This window comes from Heterodontus francisci, chromosome 7, assembly GCF_036365525.1.
Source record: "Heterodontus francisci isolate sHetFra1 chromosome 7, sHetFra1.hap1, whole genome shotgun sequence".
Lineage (NCBI taxonomy): Eukaryota > Metazoa > Chordata > Chondrichthyes > Heterodontiformes > Heterodontidae > Heterodontus > Heterodontus francisci.
The window spans coordinates 50,250,269-50,271,952 of NC_090377.1; the positions used below are offsets into that span (position 1 = coordinate 50,250,269).

At 38.6% G+C, this 21,684-nt stretch overlaps 1 protein-coding gene across 2 annotated transcripts in view; it reads left to right on the forward strand.

Moving 5' to 3' along the window:
• lmln (leishmanolysin-like (metallopeptidase M8 family)) overlaps positions 1-20,989 on the forward strand; it is an 85,683-nt gene extending 64,694 nt beyond the window's left edge. For both annotated transcript variants that reach the window (XM_068035160.1, XM_068035161.1), the window contains 7 exons: positions 1,073-1,149; positions 3,091-3,201; positions 6,910-7,042; positions 9,670-9,829; positions 12,088-12,218; positions 14,785-14,995; positions 17,626-20,989. In XM_068035160.1, coding sequence (XP_067891261.1) covers positions 1,073-1,149; positions 3,091-3,201; positions 6,910-7,042; positions 9,670-9,829; positions 12,088-12,218; positions 14,785-14,995; positions 17,626-17,726 — 924 coding nt within the window. In that variant the 3' untranslated portion in view covers positions 17,727-20,989. The remainder of the gene's footprint in view (positions 1-1,072; positions 1,150-3,090; positions 3,202-6,909; positions 7,043-9,669; positions 9,830-12,087; positions 12,219-14,784; positions 14,996-17,625) is intronic.
• The last annotated feature ends 695 nt before the right edge of the window (positions 20,990-21,684 follow it).

Genomic DNA, 21,684 nt, shown 5'->3' on the forward strand with positions numbered 1-21,684 from the left:
GCTAAGCGATCCCATAACCAGCAGATCAGATCTAAGCTCTGCGGTCCTGCCACATCCAGCTGTGAATGGTGGTGGACAATTAACTGCAGGAGGTGGCTCCACAAATATTCCCATCTTCAATGATGGGGGAGCCCAGCACTGCATTCGCGACCCTCAGATACCGAAGCAGTCCGTGTAGAAATGCAGCAAGACCTGGACAATATCCAGGCTTGGGCTGATAAGTGGCAAGTAACATTCGCGCCACACAAGTGCCGGGCAATGACCATCTCTAACAAGAGAGAATCTAACCATCTCCCCTTGACATTCAATGGCATTACCATCGCTGGAGTAGCCATATAAATACCATGGCTACAAGAGCAGGTCAGAGGCTAGGAATCCTGTGGCGGGTAACTCACCTCCTGACTCCCTAAAGCCTGTCCACCATCTACAAGGCACAAGTCAGGAGTGTGATGGAATACTTTCCACTTGCCTGGAAGGGTGCAGCTCCAACAACACTCAAAATGCTCGACACCATCCAGGACAAAGCAGCTGTCTTGATTGGCACCCCATCCTCAAACATTCACTCCCTCCACCACCGCTGCACAATGGCAGCAGTGTGTACCATCTACAAGATGCACTGCAGCAACGCACCAAAGCTCCTTAGACAGCACCTTCCAAAACCGTGACCTCTATCAACTAGAAGGACAAGGGCAGCAAATACATGGGAACACCACCCAAGTTCCCCTCCAAGTCACGCACCATCCTGACTTGGAATTATATCGCTTTTCCTTCACTGTCGTTGGGTCAAAATCCTGGAACTCCCTTCCTAACAGCACAGTGGGTGTACCTACCCTACATGGACTGCAGCAGCTCAAGAAGGCAGCTCACCGCCACCACCTTCTCAAGGGCAATTAGGGATGGGCAATAAATGCTGTCGTAGCCAGCGACGCCCATATCCCATGAATGAATAAAAAAAACTTTTGTTTTTATTGTAACAGTGAATCCTAGAAGAAAACCTAAACAGTGGGGACCGCAAGATAGTTTGATTGGCCTTTTAAGTTCTATAATATGTTTTGGTTTTTTTTCCCCACAGAATGAAGCAATGACTGGGTCCCACACACAGAACAGAGTATTCTCTAGGTTAACCTTGGCAGCATTAGAAGATACTGGGTAAGATGGATGATGCACGAACAGACTTTTATACCATACGATAATTTGGGGAAAATGTTTTCTTTTTGCTTTGAACCTTAAATCAAAATATTCGAATAATAGCAAAACTGTGAACACTGGAAAAGAAATACTCATTTGGAGCATTTCTGACCTTTCTGTAGATGATTTAAGCAGAACTCCCAGATATTGGGCAGTACTTCAAATCTTGGGTCTTTATGGTTAGACTGAATATATTAAAATTAAAAACAAAAATGTTGTTAGAAGACTACTAAACGACTTTTCAGTTTTGCTTTGTGCAGAATGTATCTAATGAAAATACTCTTTTCTCTCATTGACTTTTGGAAAGCCAACAGATTAGGTCATCTTTGTTGATCACAATGGAAAAAATAATTGGAAGACAACACAATTTAACACATTCTGGATTTGAAGGAGTTGCAAATCCAACCTTGCCTTGTGGTTTTTAGTTTTTGAGATGTGTAATTGAGCAATTTATTTATAATATCACTTTGTCACATCTGTAACTAAAACATTGGTTTACTGTAGCTTCTCAGATTTATGAAGTGAGTTATGCAATCTGCACACCTGAATCATGTTAGTGACTGCATTTTGTGCTGACATCAGCAACAAAAGTGTTTTGCACGTGCTTAGATGTCTCTGCAGAGTTCGCTCCCCAGCAGCTAATTTTGCTGATATTATGGGAGCATGGGTAGGAATGCCCACTTTCTTGTAATTAACTAAAATTAAGTTTATAAAGTCTCTAGCATGTCCAGTGGACTACCTGGACAGTTTGTAATGCAGTTTCAAACAAGTTTAACAAAAATTCTCAGACTGATGTCAGTTTCAAGGCCTGCATTTATTGCCCATCTGTAATTGTTCAAGTTTGATGCAACTGAGTGGCTTGCTATGCTACTTCAGAGGGCAATTAAGAGACTGAAGTCACAGGCTTGTCAAGGAAGGGATGGCGGGTTTCCTTTCCTGAAAAACATTAATTGGGCTTTTATGACATTCTAACAGCTTCACAATTATTTTTGCTGATGCCAGCTGTTTATTTCCAGATCTTGTGCATTATGAGTCCAGGCCTCTAGTTTATAAATCCAGTAACATAACCAGTACACCAGCCCCTCTACCAACTCAGATCAGTGCTAAATCATCTCGAGGAGCAAGTCAGAAGCTGTTTGGCTTCAGTGTGCTCGGGAGTCTGATTAGGATTGGACTCCTGTGACATACTGTCACTTCCATGTCAGTCCACTGGCTGCAAAGTACAATAGGATATCATAGAATGTGACAAGGTGCTATATAAATACAAGTTCTTTATTCTTTCAATGCACAACTAAAAGAATTGTGCTTCAAAATGAATTTAGAAATACAACTACATATTTAGATTCTAAACTGGTTTCAGTGTATGTGAATATGGGTTGGACTCCCAATAGTATTCTTTCTCTATCTTTTTTTTTAATGTTGGGAGCATGTGAGGGAGGATGCAGCTACCTTTGAGGTTGTCACATGAGGTGAGCGATACCTGAAGCAACTGGGAAGAGAAAGACCTCTATCTATTATCTAAGTCTTCTCTGTCTGCAAATGCTACTTGTAAGCCTAGGTCAGATGGGAATCTATTAATACCAAGATATGCTTTGTAGCAAGTTGATTTTATAATGGTGTTAAAATCATAAAATCTGTCTACGCTGTTAATTATAAAAGATCAATCAATAATTAGGGTGCATGAAAAACTCTATGTAGATCCTTAAACAAGTCACCAGAAAAATGTGGCCGATGATCAAAGTCAGCAAATTTGTAAGTAGTAAATTCATGTTGGAGCCCAACTCTATCAAATTGACTTAGTTTTTGTATGGTACAAGTAGGTGACTATATTCTTCAAAAGTTTAAATTATAGCAATTTTTTTCTCTTTCCTACTGCCATTCCCCATCCACCACCATCACCAGCTGGTACAAAGCTAATTATAGCATGGCAGAGAGACTGGAGTGGGGTGAAGGCATGGGCTGTGACTTTGTAACGAAAAGCTGCAAGTTCTGGATTGACCAACAACGGAAGAAGTGAGCATTGTGTTTTTTTTATATATTTATAGATATAGTGCCCCTATAATGATGACTATTGATGTTTGGATGGCGCCATGCTTAACTTTATTATTCATTGTTGGGCAAACCCCACCTGCTAAGACTGAGGCACACATTATTTTGCCACATGAAATTAAAACTTGCAATCTCTGACTGGAAGGAAATTTGCATAGTACTAGTCAATGTGGAAACAAAGTGAGCCAGTCCCTGTGTCTAATTCACAGAAGTGGTCGGATCAGTTTTGGTCACATGGCTGACTGGCTGTGACACAGAAATTTGAACCTCCAACCAAGGATGTTGAAGAGACTGTTCTGTCTAAGGAGCTAGTCACATGACTAACCTGCTAAGCACCCTGGGAGCTTTTTGAATTTGAACTCCCAAACAAACTTGGAACGCCGTGTGCTCCTGGAACTGAAGCAAGACCATCTGCCTGCCTGCTCATCTCTCAGGGAACTGAAACCATTGAAGACACGTGAAACTCAGAGAGGAAGGTTTGCCACATGAACAAAGTTTCAAGAAGATTACTGGGCCCCAACGAAACACAAGAATACAACTTCAATCAAGGTCTACAGTGAGCTCGAGAAACAGACAAGATATTGCCTCAAACTGTTCTACTTCTCTTTTCTCTTTTCTGTCCCTAGTCTGCATGTTTATATTGCGTGTGTGAGCTAGTGTGAACAAGTTGTACATCTGTAGGCATGAACTGTATTAGAATTTTAAGTTTAAGGTTTTAATAAATTTCTTCTTTCTGCTTTAAACCAAAGAAAACCTTTTTTGTGCTCAGTTACTAGCTGTATAAAATGCTAGTTAGGCCACAGCTGGAGTACTGTGTACAGTTCTGGGCACCACACTATAGGAAGGATTTGATTACCCCGGAGAGGATGCAGAGGAGATTCACCAGGATATTGCCTGGGCTGGAGCATTTCAGCTATGAAGAGAGACTGAAAAGGCTAGGGCTGTTTTCCTTAGAGCAGAGAAGGCTGAGGGGGGACATGATTGAGGTATACAAAATTATGAGGGGCATTGATAGGTTAGATAGGAAGAAACTTTTTCCCTTAGTAGAGGGTGCAATAACCAGGGGGCATAGATTTAAGGTAAGGGGCAGGAGGTTTAGAGGGGATTTGAGGAAAAAAAATTTCACCCAGAGGGTGGTTGGAATTTGGAACGCACTGCCTGAAGAGGTGGTGGAAGCAGGAACCCTCGCAACATTTATGAAGTATTTAGATGAGCACTTGAAACGCCATAGCATACAAGGCTACGGGCTAATTGCTGGAAAATGGGATTAGAATAGTTAGGTGCTTGATGGCCGGCACAGACACGATGGGCCGAGGGGCCTGTTTCTATGCTGTATAACTCTGTATGTTTGCCTGATAATTGGAAACTGAACAAGGATTCACAAAGGGGGAACTCAAACCACTGTGTGTTTAAAATTAAACCCTGTTATAATAAGACCAGGTGAAGACAGCAAGAGACCCCTAGACACGTTGCTCACCTGGTCATAACATTATAATCTTTCATAATTTGGGTGACCTCCCAATACTTTTTACTCCTCCTCAAAGAATGATTCTGCTTCCATAGGCAAGCCTTTAATTCCAATGAACTGAAATGTTATCTTACAAATGACTTACTGGGGATAATGTGCGACTGGGTGAACAATAGCTGGAATGGAATTGCACTGTGTATTCATGAGCTCCATCAACTGACAGTAGACACCATACTGACAAACTGAGTCAGGGTAAAACTTAAGAATCAAGTTTAAGAGTAATGTTAAACAAAGGAAGAACAAAATGGCAGCTTTAGCTAGATCACAATATTTTACTTGCAGAACAATACATATTCTGAATCTCCTGTAATCTCATAATCCTGGATCTCATAACAATGAAGAAAAGCTTTTGTATGAGAACTCTTGCTTGCTTCCTACTTTTCTCGCATTACTGCAAGAAGAGAACTAAAGATCTAGGAACGCCAAGCTAGTTTAAACCTCAGTCTTCCTTTGGTGTCAGGCCGATACAAAAGGAAGATCACAAAGGAACATTCACTGTCTCACTTGAAATACTTCTTGCAGTGGCAGATCAGTCACTCAGATTAGGTTTTACATGCATCAGGGTGGCTTTTGTGATATTAGACTACAGAATTTGTTCACTTTCAGGATGGACTGGGAACAGGGCCTTTTGAACACAGACATCACAGTTAATAGCCCTTCAAAGGACTGAAACAATTTAAGTGCCATAGATTATAAATATAGAAAGCTATCAGCTTAGTTTTTTCGTAATTATTTCCATCACTGGGTTGATTTGCATCTTGTACATTTGTTAAGCAATAAGATTAGCTCTGCTTTAAATAGTCAGCATCAATATGAATGAGTCCTTTTCTTGAGCATCCTCAATTCAAGGTTGGACATGGCCCTTGGAGGTGGTTGATCTGGTTGCTTGCCCACTTCTGTGGCCTTGTGCCTGTTGGTACACATAAGGCCTTCCACGTACAGTAGGCAACACAGGGACTGGAATGTTTGGTTTATAATGTAAATATTACTTTGGTTATAAGTTTGCTTTGTTTTTGCTTAAGTTCTCTGTTAGTTGTGCCCTTTAAAAAGGGGACATTTTGTTATTTTTCTTCTGTTTTGATGACAAGGGGTAACTCAATTTCTCCTTACAGTTAATGAAAGAAAAAGCAGACTGCTTTTGTATATTTAGTACCTTCTCCCCGCCCCCCCCCCCCCCCCACCCAACCCAATTGAAAAACATTTGCAAACATACAAAATTGACAGGCAACGAAAAAGCAGCTGTTCCATTAAGTCTGCCCTCCATCATGATGGCAGGAGCATTATGATTAGAAACTTCCTCACATCACTTTCCCCTGCAGGCATGTAATCTCCTAGGAGAGGCAATAAAACAGAAGCACAGGGACAATAATGGAAAATAATACCCTGGAATATTTCTCTCTGACTCCCTCAGTGATCAAAACCACTACAGAAAATCATATGGACCAACTGATATACACTTGCCTTCGATATGATGCAGTCTCTGCCCAAGTGAAGAACTGTTCAGCTCCCTCTTGAAGGCATGCAACAGAGTCAGCACCCACCACACCAGTTAGCAATCTAGTCCAATGGCTCACTACTCTCTGAAAAGAAGAATCGCCTAACATCCTGTCTATTCCTATTGCATAGTTTAAATAAACCATGTAAGAGCTAAAATTAATGCTAATTGGAAAGTTAGATATGATATGGTTAAACCTCTGCAATACTGACAAACTATCAGTAATGATATGGAGCACAAATATTCTAATAAACTGAAATAGGGCAGATTTCCAATATGTTACATAAAACATCAACTGACTTCTTTTGAAAGGTCATGAGATTCGAAATAACTTTTATATTACTCTTCATCACACTGTAGCTTGGTTTCTTTTGTTTAAGTAGTCATTTTTCACAAACATTGATGCTTAGTATGTAACATGATTGTATTTTCAACTATCCATTGTTGCCCCTTAATAAAATTTCTCATTTGAATATGGTTCATAGTGCAACCAGAATAAGATCAATGATTTAATGGAACTCATGAGTTAAAAATTAGTTTGTAGTGCTTTGTCTCTGCTTAGAAATTGGATATGTGAAAACTGAAAATAGAAGTTTGTACAGTGATTAATGAAATATATGATGTATGATATATTACTATTTCTCTTCAGGAATAAGAATGTAACTCCATATTGTGACACACTGAGGACATCTCCATTACAGTTGACATGTCGACAGGACCAGAGGGCTGTGGCAGTATGTAATTTAGAGAAGCATCCAGCACTTTTGCCATCAGAGTATCAGGTATAATGGAATCCTTCCATTTTTGCATCCAGGTTGGCATCATGTATGTAAAGGTTTTAGTAAGCCACTGCTGCAACAGCTTAGTCCCTCAGCCTCCAAAGCTGAAATTCATCCAACCTCTAAAATCAGAGCTAATCATTGGCTTATTTTTAAAATTTTTATTTGTAACCTATATGACAATATGTATTGCCAAAAAGTACATTTTCAGATGTATTGTTTCATACAGAATTACTTGCTTACTTGGTTGGGGGAGGTGAGGTGGTATTTAAGTCAGAACTGGAATAGTGAGAGATCTTTCCAATCATTTCCTATTGCAGCCAAAAGACATTCTGTCCCCTGTCCTGAACTGGAATGTACAATAGTATGACTCTACATATAAAATGTTCTGTGTTCCGACAAAATTCTGGCTGTTGTGCTGAAGATCTGTGCTCCAGAACCAGCCCCAGCTCTAGTCAAGCTGTTCCAGTACAGCTACAACACTGACAAAAAAATCTGACAAAATTCAAAGTTGCCATCAAAAAAGCAGGATAAATCCAATCTTAAGTCTCAGTCAGTAGCAAACTGTTGGGAGACATTTTTCTACAGTGCTATTATGTGGCCCATACTCACCAATACCTGGTTCAGCAATACTCCTTTTGACTTCTGCCAGGACTGCTCAGCTTAGATCTCAGTATAACCTTGTTAAAACATGGACAGAAGAACTGAATTCCAGAGTTAAAACATGGACAGAAGAACTGAATTCCAGAGGTGAGGTGAGAGTGACTGGCCTTGACATCAAGGCAGCATTTGAATGTGGCACCAAAGAGTAGAAGTTATAGGGGATCAGTGCTGGAGTCATATTTAGCACAAAGAAAGATGGCTGTTCTTATTGGAGGCCAATCATAGCCCCAGGGCATCTCTGCAGGCGTCCTCAGGGTAGTGTCCTAGGCCCAACTGTCTTCAGCTGCTTCATCAATGATCTTGCCTCCATCATATGGTTAAAAGTAAGGATGTTGCTGATGATTGCACAGTGTTTAGCTTCATTCACAATTCATTAGATAATGTAGCAGTCCATGGCCCCGTGCAGTAAAACTTGGACAACGTTCATGCTTGGGCTGATGTGTGACATAAATGCTATTTGCTACTTAAATGCCAAGTAATGACCATCTCCATCAGGACAGAGTTTAACTGCCTCCTCATGGCATTAACATTGTCAAATTCTCCACCATCATTCTGGGGGCGGCCACCATTGACCAGAAACTTAACTGGACCAGCCATATAAATACGGTAGCTACAAGAGCAAATCAAAGGCTGGGTATTCTGTGGCAAGTGGCTTACCTCCTGACTTTCCAGAGCCTTTCCACCACCTACAAGGCACAAATCAGGAGTGTGATGGAATACTTGCCTGGATGAGTGCAGCATCAACAACACTTGAGAAACTCAGCACCATCCAAGGCAAAGCATTCAGCTTAATTGGCACCCCAACCACCACTTAAACATTCACTGTCTGCACCACTGGCACACCTTGGCAGTAGTGTGTTTGATTTACACAATGTACTGCAGCAACTCACCAAGACTACTTCAACAGCATCTCCCAAACCCATGATTTCCACCACCTAGAAAGACAAGGGCAGCAGCCACATGGGAAAGCTATCACCTGTAAGTTCCCCTCCAAGTCAACCACCATCCTGACTTGGAACTATTTCACTGTTCTTCACAGTTGCTGGGTCAAAATCCTGGAACTTCCTACCTAACACCACTGTTACTTTCACCAAGCAGACTACAGTGAAATAGCAGGCATCTCACCACCGCCTTCTCAAGGACAACTAGGAATGGGCAATAAATGCTGGCAAATGCCTACATCTCGTAAATTAATCAATTAATTTTTTTAAAAATCATTGTAAAATGGGATTTGTTGAATTTGAAGCCTAATTGCACTAGAATATATCGTTTTCCGAATCATTAACTCATAATCCTGTTCAATTCTGTCTGGGTCTTTATGTTTTCCCTGAAACAAATGTATCTTCTTTCGACCCCCACTCCCACCCTCACCCCCCACCTCCCTTCCCACCCCGCAACCAAAGAAGGCAACATAAATCATCATTTACACTTTGCAACTTTCTGGACTCCACTTCAGTTCAACAATTTCAGATCATCATAACTGCTCCTTTTTTTCTGTATAGCAGGTGCTGGTGTTGATTCTGCTGCTGTAGTTTACAGCTGCTCTAGATCTACCTTTTGTTTCTTCACTTGTCCCATTAACCACGTCTTGCCTTGCACCATTACCCCTTGTGTCATTTAATCACTCCTGTCTTCCACCCTATCACAGACCTACCCTTTTGTGCTTTCCTTCCCTCCATCCTTTTCCTGCCTCCTCTTGCTTAAAACCTTACAACTGTTACATTTCCCAGTTCTGACGAAAGGTCACTGACCTGAAATGTTAACTCTGTTTCACTCTTCACAGATGCTGTGTGACTTGCTGGTTATTTACAGCATTTTCTGTTTATCTTTCAGATTTCCAGCATCTGCAGTATTTTGATTTTGCATCATCTGCTATCTTGTTCTGCATTTCTTTTGGTCCTTAATTTGATCATGAAAGCAAAATTGTAATAGTTTAGTTAATATTGACTTGTATTTCTTTTCTGCAGTATTTTGACTACCTTGATGGTGTACCAAAGGGAGAGCTGCAGTATTATGGTGGAGCAGTGAAGATAGCTGATTACTGTCCTTTTAGCCAAGAGTTCAGCTGGTCTATAAGTGGAGAATTCCAGCGTGGCTCTGATTGCAGGATTCTTCAAAATCAGCCAGGTTGGTTATGTGTCAAGACTTATTTAATAGTCTTTGAACCATTGTCAGATCAATGCCAACACTGTGACCTGCTGTTGCAGGATTGTGAAATTCCTGATATACTTCTAAAGCCTTTGCATTTGCATTGTTTGTTGTGCTGTCCAAGTGTCTGAGTAGAATCATTTTCCTTGGTACATTTTATTATTTTACAAGCATTTTGAAGAGATAATGAAGAACAGTGTGTTTCTGTACATCAAGAACTTTACCTTGACAATGATCATTTAGTACTTATTTTTACAGATGTCAAATTAGTGCATTGAGCATGATCATTTCGGTATCATGCATTTTCTTCACTCATGCAGCCATCATGGTTAAGCTTTGCATGAAATTTTATCAGATCTTTGATTCGTTGGGTAACTTTGATTCAAACCAGAACTTGTGTTTTTCTCTTTAATAACTTAAATATTATGGAAGGTACAGGTTGGGGAGCAACGGATTTGATCTGTCTGCTTTTTATGGCTGTTTAATGTCTTCAGAAAAGAGGAAAATATTTCAAGCTCACTTTATATACACTGGGATAATCTTGTAACTAATGGTGTGATGTCATAGAAGACAATGCAGCACAAAATGGTTCTGAAAATTGTATCTCCAGGATTAATTAGTACAGAAGTTTTGACGAAAAGTCATCGGCCTGAAGCATTACCTCTATTTATCTCTCTACAGATGCTGCCTGACTTGCGGAGTATTTCCAGCATTTTCTGTTTTATTTAATTAATATAAACTGTTTCCTCCACAAAGTCCAAGCTAATCAGGTTTCCAGCTTTGTGGGATACTGATTAGGCAAAAGGACTTCTGACTATCTACGAGAGCGGTCTAATTTTTGGAGGGACCAAGTTCCATCTGTATGTTATTTGGCTAACTTGGGCTGCCCATGTTCATAACAGTATCCCACGAAGCTGATGCCATGCTTGAGATGTTTACAGAATGTTGTAATCTTTTCAGTCTCCAGCTTTCTCCCACAAGCTTGCTTTATTGTATTGTAATGCATAGACCAATCTTTATCTAATTATGGCCTGCAGGCCTTCATAGTTCTGACTCCCTTAGCAGTATCTCAGTGCTATGAGTTAGTGTGATATATTGGTGTCTGCTTGCAATTAGTCCCTTATCTAGATGTGGGCCATCTCTTGTAATAGGTGTTTATCATAGTTTTGAAACTTGAACATTCTCTGTATTTTAGCTGCCAACTGCCTTCATGTTCCCACATAGAAACAAGATTCAACGTCCTCTTTACTTCCCATTCTCTGTATGGCTAAAATGCTAAAGCAAAGCACAATGGGATACTTGACCATTTAAACCACTTCAGAATATTCAAAGATTCCTTCCTTTTGAACCTGAATGAAAACACTAAGTCAATTTTCAGTTACCTTGGATCATTTTGGAATTTACAGGCGATTAATGTTACATTTACATAAGAGCACGTAACATTTACATATTGCTGCAACAGTTCCTTTGGTCTTATTTCATTTGTTGATAATCATCAGTGAACTCCTCTGTTCTTGGGAGAGCACTCTGTGTTCCTGGCTGTTAGTTTTGCTTTTCAATTTTATGATTCCTCACCTAAGCAATATGTACGTGTCTGGGTTTCATTTAGCTAATACCACACATCGACAGGTAAAATGATAATACATTGTACAGAAGACTACAGTGTACCATATTATCAAGGAATCATGGACTTAAAATATTCTCCAGCTCTCCCTTTGCCTGTATCTATCTTGCAAATAATCTTTGCTAAATATTATCTCCCTAGCCGTCAATTGTCCAAATTCACTGTTAACTCAAAGGAGCCCAGCCTTGAATTTTGTAAATCCAAATTCATTTTATTTTGACAGGTACAGGTACGTATGTTTAACCTGTGTCCTGATCATTTCATCAGTTAGTTTCTTTATGGAGCATGTGTCAGTGCCATGATTGAAATCATGTCCATGAAGCACCTAGGAATATTTTTGTATTTTAAGAACACCATATAAATGCACGTTGCTGTTTGTGTGGCTTCATTTATAGTTAGTTTTTTTTTTAAATCAGCTCAAGAATGTGACTTCATTTGATGAGATTGTTTGGTAGTCTCTCAGTGGGTTATAATAGTTTATATAATGGAGCAGCAGATGGCTGTTGTACAACATGTTCTCTGTATTTTGATTTAATTTGTAGCTGCATTATGTTCTGTTGTATATGTTGAGATTTAGGTGGCTGATAAAAATATTAATCTGTTTGCATTTCAGAGCCTTCTCGAAACTATGGTGCTGAAGAATATGGACCAGACTCTGTCTGCCTAACTCAGAAATCTCATTTTGTTATGCAACAGTGTAACAAGAGTCCGGTCTCCCCAGACTGGGGTAGTGGGTGTTATAGGGTGAGTTTAATAAAGATTTTTTTCAAACAGGAGCAAGAGTTCCATTAACAAGAAATCTTACAGATAGTACACTCACCATAATATGTCTGAAATATATACAGATATACAATAAGTATATTTTGTAAAGTTTATTTTTAGTAATGAAATGGACATTCTATAAGTGTGCTCTAATGGCAGTCCACAGTAGTTGATAGAAATGGTACTATCCCAGTGTGAATCCTGAGTAGTAGTATAAACCACAGATGAAAATTACAGATTAACCTTTGTGAAGCCTTTTGCTTATTTAGGAAATAATGATTGGCACTCATGCTCGAGTGAGCACATGATTAAAACAGCTTTTTCTGTTAGAGTTTTTAAAAAGTGATGGACATCTGAAATAAAAACAAAATTGCAGAAAATACACAGTAGATTAGTAGGAATCTACAAAACAAAAAGGCCAATATTTCATCAGAAGGATCTTGTCCAAAATGCTTCATCAGAAGAGTCTCATTCAAAATACATTATGCCATCAACTGCTGACTAACCTGCAGTTTGGTTTCAGTATTTTCTATTATAATATGAAAACCATGGATGCAGAGACTTTGATGGATCTTTGATTCTGACATTAAGAGCTCGCAGCATAATAATAGGAAAAAAACTTGTAGCATTATTGGAAATACAAATGCTATCATCTACAATTTGAACTACAGACGCACCAAATGTAAAAGCACTATAAAATCTATCACCAAGTTAGAAATAAAAAGTAAAATGTAGGCTTATCACTTGACTGAAAAATGTACAGCTACAAAGTGATTGAAAGGTCTCTGCTCTCAGACGCACTGCATAGCTGTCTAAATAACCAATAAGTGAAACAGTTTCTTGAATGTAACACTGAACAATGATGGGCCTACGTTTTACTTTTTATTCCTGATTTAATATTTTAAATATTTTTCTGCTCGGCCTCATTAAAACAAAAAGGACTAGCTTATATAGCTGACGTTCAACAACTTGTTGTCTCACCTGGCTAATTTAAAAGTCAGATGTTTGAAATTTTCACTTGAATAGTGCAGGCAGGACTGGTGACAATACAACTAACTTTTAAAATTGATTTAAAATCTAGAGGCCTTGGATATCTGATTTCAACAATTGCATTCTGAGGATGCAGGGTTCGATTGGAGGTGATGGGGGGGTGGTTGCTGTGTTTTTTTAAATCGGCAGTCAATCAAAAAGCACTGCCCACAAATATTCTTTGAAACTTTGACTTGACTTTGTGAAAGTATACTTGACATATACGTACAGGGACAGCAGCAAAATCAAATTACCTGGTAATTTATTACATTTCTGGCTCTGGGATATTGATATGAGCAAACTGGCTGTCATTAGTTACAGCAACATGATAGTCATTGCATTTGATTCATTGTATGTGCAACACTTTAAGAGGTTTGTGAGAGAAGTGATGAGATTCATAAATACGAATCTTTTAAAATATTTTTAAATCAGCAAAATATGATCTGGGTCTTATATTGCAAAAGTAGGTTAATAACTATGTTAACCTTGTGAACGAAAAGCAAAAATCTGCAGGTGCTGGAAATCTGAAACCCTGTTTGCAGTTGCAGTTATCATTCAAATTTTGCCATTCAAACAATTCTTGAAGGTGGAAAGAGAGAAAAGCATGCAGATGTATTTTAAAGGCAAAATACTGCAGATGCTGGAAATCTGAAATAAAAACAGTAAGTGCTGGAAATACTCAGCAAGTCAGGCAGCATCTGTGTAGAGAGAAGCAGAGTTAATGTTTCAGGTCTGTGACCTTTCATCAGAACTGGTGTATGCTGATTTATTGCTCAATAATTTAAAAATAACAAGCCTTATAGGATTTGAAATTAAACTTTTTCTGTGCCACTCAGCATTATAGCACTTGCTGACCACCATTGTTGTCGTTATCTCTGATGATTTAAGGATTGGAACACTGTTCAACTCACATTAATCATGGAATTTCAACAATATAGATTGAAAGTTTTGGGCAAAAGATGTAGTGGGAATATGAGGAAGCACTTTTTTTACACAGCGAGTGGTAATGACCTGGAACTTGCTGCCGACAAGGGTGGTGGAAACCGAGACAATCAGTGACTTCAAGACAAAGTTGGATGGCCACATGAGAGAACTAGACTTGCAGGGCTACAGGGAGTGGGACTGACTGCATACCTCCCTGTAGAGCCAGCATGGACACAATGGTCTCCTGTGTCGTAAATGACTCTATCACATTACTATCATAAAATTGCAAATGAACAAAGGAAATGGAAATTTGTTATAAGCTGCCCACCCAGGTTGGAAGGTCTGTAAATATGTCTCAAAAATGTTTGAATTGTGTTTCGTATCTTTTCTCTATATATTCATCATTACAACTGTACAGCAATAATTTTGTAATGTTTGTGGCTAAATAAGAGTACATTTCAAAAACAGAAGGAAAGAGAAGCCAAGAAAGTTTGAATTGTTTTTTGTGTTCGCAAAACATGTACATTTCCAGACATGTATATTCTTATTTGGAGGATAAATTAATCTATTAAGCACTTTCTCTTTTGTTCTTTAGGTTTCCTGTTCAGCTGAAGGACTGATTGTTTGGGTTTCTGATAAGTCCTATTTATGCAGTCGAATAGGGCAGGTACTGTCTATTAATGTTATGATGAATGACTGGGTGTACATGGGAAGCCTGGTATGTCCATCTTGTTTTGACTTCTGCAGTACTTGTCCACCAGAACGTGATCCACCGTTAAGTAATTTCACAAGGATGATTCCGATAGGTAATGTATTTAACTTACTTGCAGTGTATTTTTTGTGAGACTGCACTATTTTATGAAAAAGCAACTGTCTGGACCAAAAATAAATTACCTAATTCAGAAGTATGTTGTTATGGTCACCATCTATGCACATTATTAGGATTTCCAACTGTGGTTAAAAATTAAGATATATCTTGGAAGTTGTTGAAGCATACGTCATAGATATCTGTATAATAGTTTTAATACATGTGAGGTAACTGAAATAATCTGCATGCAACATCTGTATTTTAAACAAAATATGTAGTGTTGAATAATTATAATTTTTTTTCTAGGCCCCATGAAGAATCATAGATTCCCCTGTTTTGCAGTCTCTAATTTAGCCATGGGGATAAGGGAGCTGATTTTAGGATGTTAAATCTGGGAAGTTGATTTATGCATGTTGCACTCCTGCATCCTGAATACTGAAGCATCAGATATGAAAAAGCATCTTGTGTTTCCAGAGTTCATAAGCATATTTACCATAATCTGCACCTCAGTAAGATTTTTTGGCATTATTTCCCTGTAGACTGGCATTATGCAAGAAAACTTTGAAATAACCATAATAACAAATCATCAAAATATATTTGAATGTTAATTTTGTAATTACAGCTTGGATCATGTCATCATTGTTATTCTCCTGCATCTCAGTATCGTGGGGGTAAAAACTCTGCATATGGCATCCAGTTCATTTCCCAAACTATAAAAGAGCCAAATGAAAAATTGCCTTGAAACATAATATTGATTTTGTGATTGTTGCTAACTGCTATCATGTATTTTATTATACAGGAGAACTTATTATTTCTTCGAAAAAAGCATTTATATATATTTTAAAGAGTATTTGAAGCATGGAACATACCTGATTGATATAGACATTCTACCAAGTGATTTATGAATATCCTCGGGTATTCTACAGCTGTGTTGCACCACCAAACACTCCCAAATATTTTTATTCTTTACAGTAATTAGTTTTCACACTATTTTGCCATTGGAGTTCATATCTCCTGTTACTACTGTAAGATATGAATACCAACTCCATTCCTTGCCTATTACTAGCATATAACAACTTTTTTTAAACAAAGAGGTTAATATGCATGTTTTAATGGCCTGCACAGACCAGGAAAAAGGTTTACTAGATGTAGGAATTTTTTTACACATCGAGTTATGATTTGGAATGCACTGCCTGAAAAGGTAGTGGAAGCAAATTTAATAGTAACTTTCAAAAAGGAATTAGATAATTACTTGAAGGAAAAAAATTGCAGAGCCATGGAGAAAGAGCAAGGGAATGGGACTAAATGAATAGCTGTACCAAAGCCAGCACAGATATAATAGGCTGGCTGGTCTCCTTCTGCGCTGTAAGATTTACCATCATGGCTTTTATCTTAATTAAAGGCAAGAAAATTCTCTTCTCAGAAGGTTGGCTATAAATTGTTTAGCTGGAAAGGAAGTCATTCTCAAGTTACGTCGTACTTCTGTTTAATGAAAGATGTTATGCTTTTTTTAATCGGGTAGATCAAATCAACTTCCTAAAGGATAGGACTTGCGAATAAAAATGTTTTCATTATTGAATAATTTTGCTATTGATACAATTGCCTGTGCTTTCCAACCTATATTGGCTTCCAGTCCAACAATGCTTTAAAATTCTCTTTCTTGATTTCATGGCCTCACCCCATCCTATATCTCTAATGTCCTTCAGCCCCTGTTGCACATCCCCAATTTTAATCATTCCATCATTGACAGCCATGCCTTCTGCTGCCTTAGTCCTAAGCTCTGAAATCCCCTCCTTAAACCTCTTTGCCTCCATCTCTCCTGCTTTAACACACTTCTTAAAACCAATGGTACACGTTGACCAACCTTTTGGTCATCTGTCTTATGATCTCCTGTGACTTGGTGCTGTATCTTGTTCGATAATACTATTCTGAAGTGTCTTAGAACATTTTACTACATTAAAGGTGATATATAAATACAAGTTGTTGTTGTTGACCGCCGGTATTCCAATAGGGCAGGGTCAATAATAAAGATTGGCAGGTAATATCCAAACTGAAAATAATTTTACTGTACAGTAATTTCACTGATCTATTAACTTATTTAACAGTTAGGACCAAAGTTTACTTGCACATTTAAAAGCAGAAACCTGATAAATGCTTATGCTGCAGTAGTCATATAACACTGCTAAATATTTTTTTAAATCTGTAGCTGCATTTGTGATTATGTATCAAAACTCTTTTCAAAGTGAACACCTTGAATAATTGACCAAAACACTAACAAATTTAACTAATTCTAAAATTATTAAAAATTTATAAACTTTCAGGTAGTTTGTGTTCTTACATTTTCAAATAAAATATTTTAACATTCAGTTTATCATGGTACTGTGTAGTTGCCTCCAAAGGAGATGCACTTCTGCTTTGGTAAGAAAGGAAAATTCTGTGGAGCACTTTATTAGAAATGTCCGAAGGTTTACATGAAGCATGGCGCTCTAACAGTAACACAGTTGATATAATGTTGAATCTTCATAGACATAATGAAGCATAAAGATAGTTTCCATTGTACACAAAATTCAAAATTAATTCAGTGGTTGAGATTTTGTTAAATATGATTTTTTTCATCAACTCTTTTAGATCCCTGCTCCCGCTCATCAGGATTGGTGGTTACTATTTGGTTGTTGGTGACTAACTTCCTCCCCCTGGTGGTAGGATTCTTCCTTTGTGTGTGGAACTAACTCCAGTGCACTATCCCATTAAAGGACATACTAAAGTTGCACAGTTTGAACACTGCCAGAGCTAAGCATCATTCTGCAAAGGAGTATACTAGGTGCTTTTACCAAAAGGACGGAATTCGGTCTTGGTGGTAGGTACAAGATATAATTGCGACTTTTAATCTCAGTTGATTAAATCTGCCAGGAAACCATGACTATGTCAAATGACAATGGTGCTACTACTGTACTTTGTATATTGAACAAAACTGAACTACCTCTACAGTAATACATGGCAAAATGAGCGAAATGTAATCTCTCCCATGATTCCATGTAAATGCTCTGTGATTTTCAGTGTTTGAATGTCTTATGTAAATGGTACTGATTTGTACAGATTGTCCAGTAGAGTTCACGAGCATGTCAATCCTACCATTACTATTTGCACTTGAGTTGCTTGTTTTGCTGTTAGTGCCTCCGTTTTATCAAAAAAGGTAATCCTGCACAAACGATCTTGTTAATGATTGATAGAACTTATATAGTAATTCTGTCAACATCAGAATTTTTTTTTTTAATTATTGTTCTATTCTAAGTAAAGAGGTTTACCTTGGATGTCATGGATAGCAATAAGTAATGGAGCACATTGTTGTCCATTTTCCGCCGGGTGCTCCGGTTTCCTCCCACAGCCAAAGACTTGCAGGTTGATAGGTAAATTGGCCATTGTAAATTGCCCCTAGTGTAGGTAGGTGGTAGGGAATATGGGATTACTGTAGGGTTAGTATAAATGGGTGGTTCTTGGTCGGCACAGACTCGGTGGGCCAAAGGGCCTGTTTCAGTGCTGTATCTCTAAAAAATAAAAATAATCCTTTCCTGTTTTTCTTGCACTGTGTAGCCTGTAATCAGATGCAAAGACGCCCATAATTCTGGGTGCCATAGAAGCTGGGCATACAGTGTACCAAAAAAGAAATTAACAAGGGATTAGAATAAAATACTGAAGACCGGTGAACAATTCTACTTTTTCCTCTTGGATCCCTTAATAGCTTAGTAAATTTTTAGATATTGAATTGCTAAATAAAGAGGTTCCATGTTGGATCTGGCTCAGCTGTGATGCCCCCCCATGATTGATTGAATTATTGTAAATACTTAAAGGCAAGGCTTGTAAATGAAGAGTGGCCATTTGGATGAGGTATTAATGGGTATCCCGCCCCGTGGCCCAACAAGAAGTTGGCACTTTCAGGACAGGAGGAGAAAAAGCTGATTAAAAACATCTATTTTTGTCAGTTTTTAAAATGTTTATTTCAGGTAGAATTAAACCAGACAACTCCCTTTTACAAGGGACCTACAGAAGTCAAAGCAGTCTATACAAGTCCATATTATCTGTGATCATTTAATCATAAATTTAACTTTCAAATAACTAGGAGTAAATAGCCAGCCTGAACAAGGAAATGATTTTCCAATTAGGTATCTCCTCATCTGTGTGATGGAGAGTTGAATATTAAAGAATTATGATTGTGAAATACATGTTTTGCAGGCAATTAGTGTTAGTTATGGTTTCTTTTTCTTAATAGATCAGAAATATCTTAGGGGGGAAAATTAAAAGTTGTGGCCGGAATTTTAGTGGGGTGGAGGCGGCGGGGGAGAGGGGTTGTAAAATGGAGTGGGAGGCTCGGGGGGCCTTTCTCGAGCTGTTCCCACCTCCACTGCCGTTTTATGTGGGGCGGCAGCAGCAGAAAACGGCCCGCCCACCCCAGGCCAATCAAGGCCCATAAGTGGCCAGTTAACGGCCCCTTAAGGGCCTCTGCCCGTTGCCGCGGGGATTTTACTAGTGGCAAGAAGGCAGCCCAGGCCTGAAAAAAGCCACCTGTTAAATGAAGGCAGCTTTCCCACGACCTGGGCGGGGGGCCTCCTGATCAGGCACCCTGTGCCCGATGGAGGGCCACTCCCGATGCCTCAACTACCCCCAACGCCCACCACACCCACCAACTGACCACCCTTGCCTTTCCAGGGCCCGACCGATCACCCCCAGCGAGGTTCTTGAAGCTGGGTTGCAGTCCCAGCAGTTGCCACTGCTCCTGGTGGCGCTGCTGTGCCGAAAAATGACCGGTAGCTCCATTAGACACAACTTCCTGCCTCAATGAGGTGGAAGTCCTGCCTCAGACCAATTAAGGACCTGGGGCCTGTAAAATGCGGTCTGGATCCCCAGGCCAGGTGGAGGCGGGATTTCCACCGACTTTTTGGTCAGTGGACAACTCGCATCCAACTAAAGTAAAATTCTAGCCTGTGTTCCATTACAGCGCACGTAGGTCAGGTTAGCTATTTGGAGGATTACTAGACCTTGAGAATAACCGTTGCATGTTGGATTGCAGTTCTACGTTCTACTACAAAAAAGAGAAAATGTTTGTGACAAAAAAAACTGTCAACTAATCTTTCTAACTTTTATGTGGTCCATTTGGTACCATGCCATATAGTTCACAAGGTGATAATGTTGCCCAAATAATTTAACACTATCAATAAAAAGTGTCTGTGGCTTTATTCTGGTGCAGTGCATCTTGTTCCTGGATATGCTTTGTGAATTTGTTGGTTCAGTTTTAGGGAAGTGGTCTGTGCTGTTTGTAGGCATTAAAAACATATGTGTTATATTAATTGTTTAACAGTTACTTGAATCATACTAGAGAATTTTCATGCAGGTTAGATTTTGATGTGTGAGAGTTTTGAATATAGGTCTCAAGAATGTAATCAACTTATCTCAGGTTATAAGCCATGACTATCTTCTAAAGTCATATCTATTTCAATAATTATCAGTATTCTGGATAAAGGTAATGTTTTCTCTGTGCATTATACTGTTATCAGGCTTTCTCTAGTTAAATATGCCAATTGCTAGCATGAACCTGATGAAAATAAAACTGTGTGCAATGTATCCATTCATTTTTTTCAGATTGTTTCCCATAATTGTATATTATAAAGTTCACTGTATAAACACAGATGGCTAACAACTGTTGCACTTGCTTTGTTAGAATGTTCATATGTGCTTTTTATATTTATATAAATCGAAGGAATGTTGTAGTTTATCATTATGCTCTTAGCAGTTAGGTCCAGAAGTAAACTGACCTTCATAACTCAATATTTGCATTACAAATGTAAAAAATGCTAAGAGCAGACAAATAACCTGTTTTTAAAAGCGTCATGAAATGGAGGATGATGAGTGTTCCACTTACAATAGTCATTGCACCATATTGGACAATTTACCATTGTTGAATTTTCGTGGGTGTGGAATAAAACATTAACTAAACCAATGCCTTGGTGTGACATAGTTGAGAGCAGTAATTATAACTAATGTTTTCTTTCGACTATTTTGAAGACTGCAAATGAAACTTATAGCACATTAATAATTGGAATTGTCAGATTTGAGCTTATTGATGATTCTAAATGCTAAAATATTCAAGTATTACTAAATTAGCCGGATTTGCAATGGAAGAAATGATGCGGTATTCTCAGCCTCCTAAAGATATTGGAATATTTGGTATCAGGAGAGGGGAAATGTTATATTCTCTGCCACATTTTTTTTTTAACATACAGGTATGGTTGATGCATTTATGATCTGGAACACTTTCACCTGAATATTTCTGTTGAGAGGAAGAATGTTTTCATCTCAGCTTACTCCCATGTAGTTGGCAGTTTGAAGAAATGTTCTTTAGAACAGTTCCCTTGATGGTTGAATGTGATAAATGCACCCTACTGAACATTTACAAACCAAAAAATCCTAGATTCAATTATTTATTTGGGTTGAGTTAAATAATCTTGTTAAAGGCACAGTGGTGAGTGTGCTACAGTTCTCAAATCTAAGTTTCTAGGTTTAGGTAGCTCTCACTTCAATGCAATGGGGCAGAGACTGTCCACAGTGAACTGGACAAATCTGTTAACGGATAAAAGAGCTGAAGAGGTGTTCAAAAGATTTTAATATGTTAAATTACCAGTTTATATGCCTAAG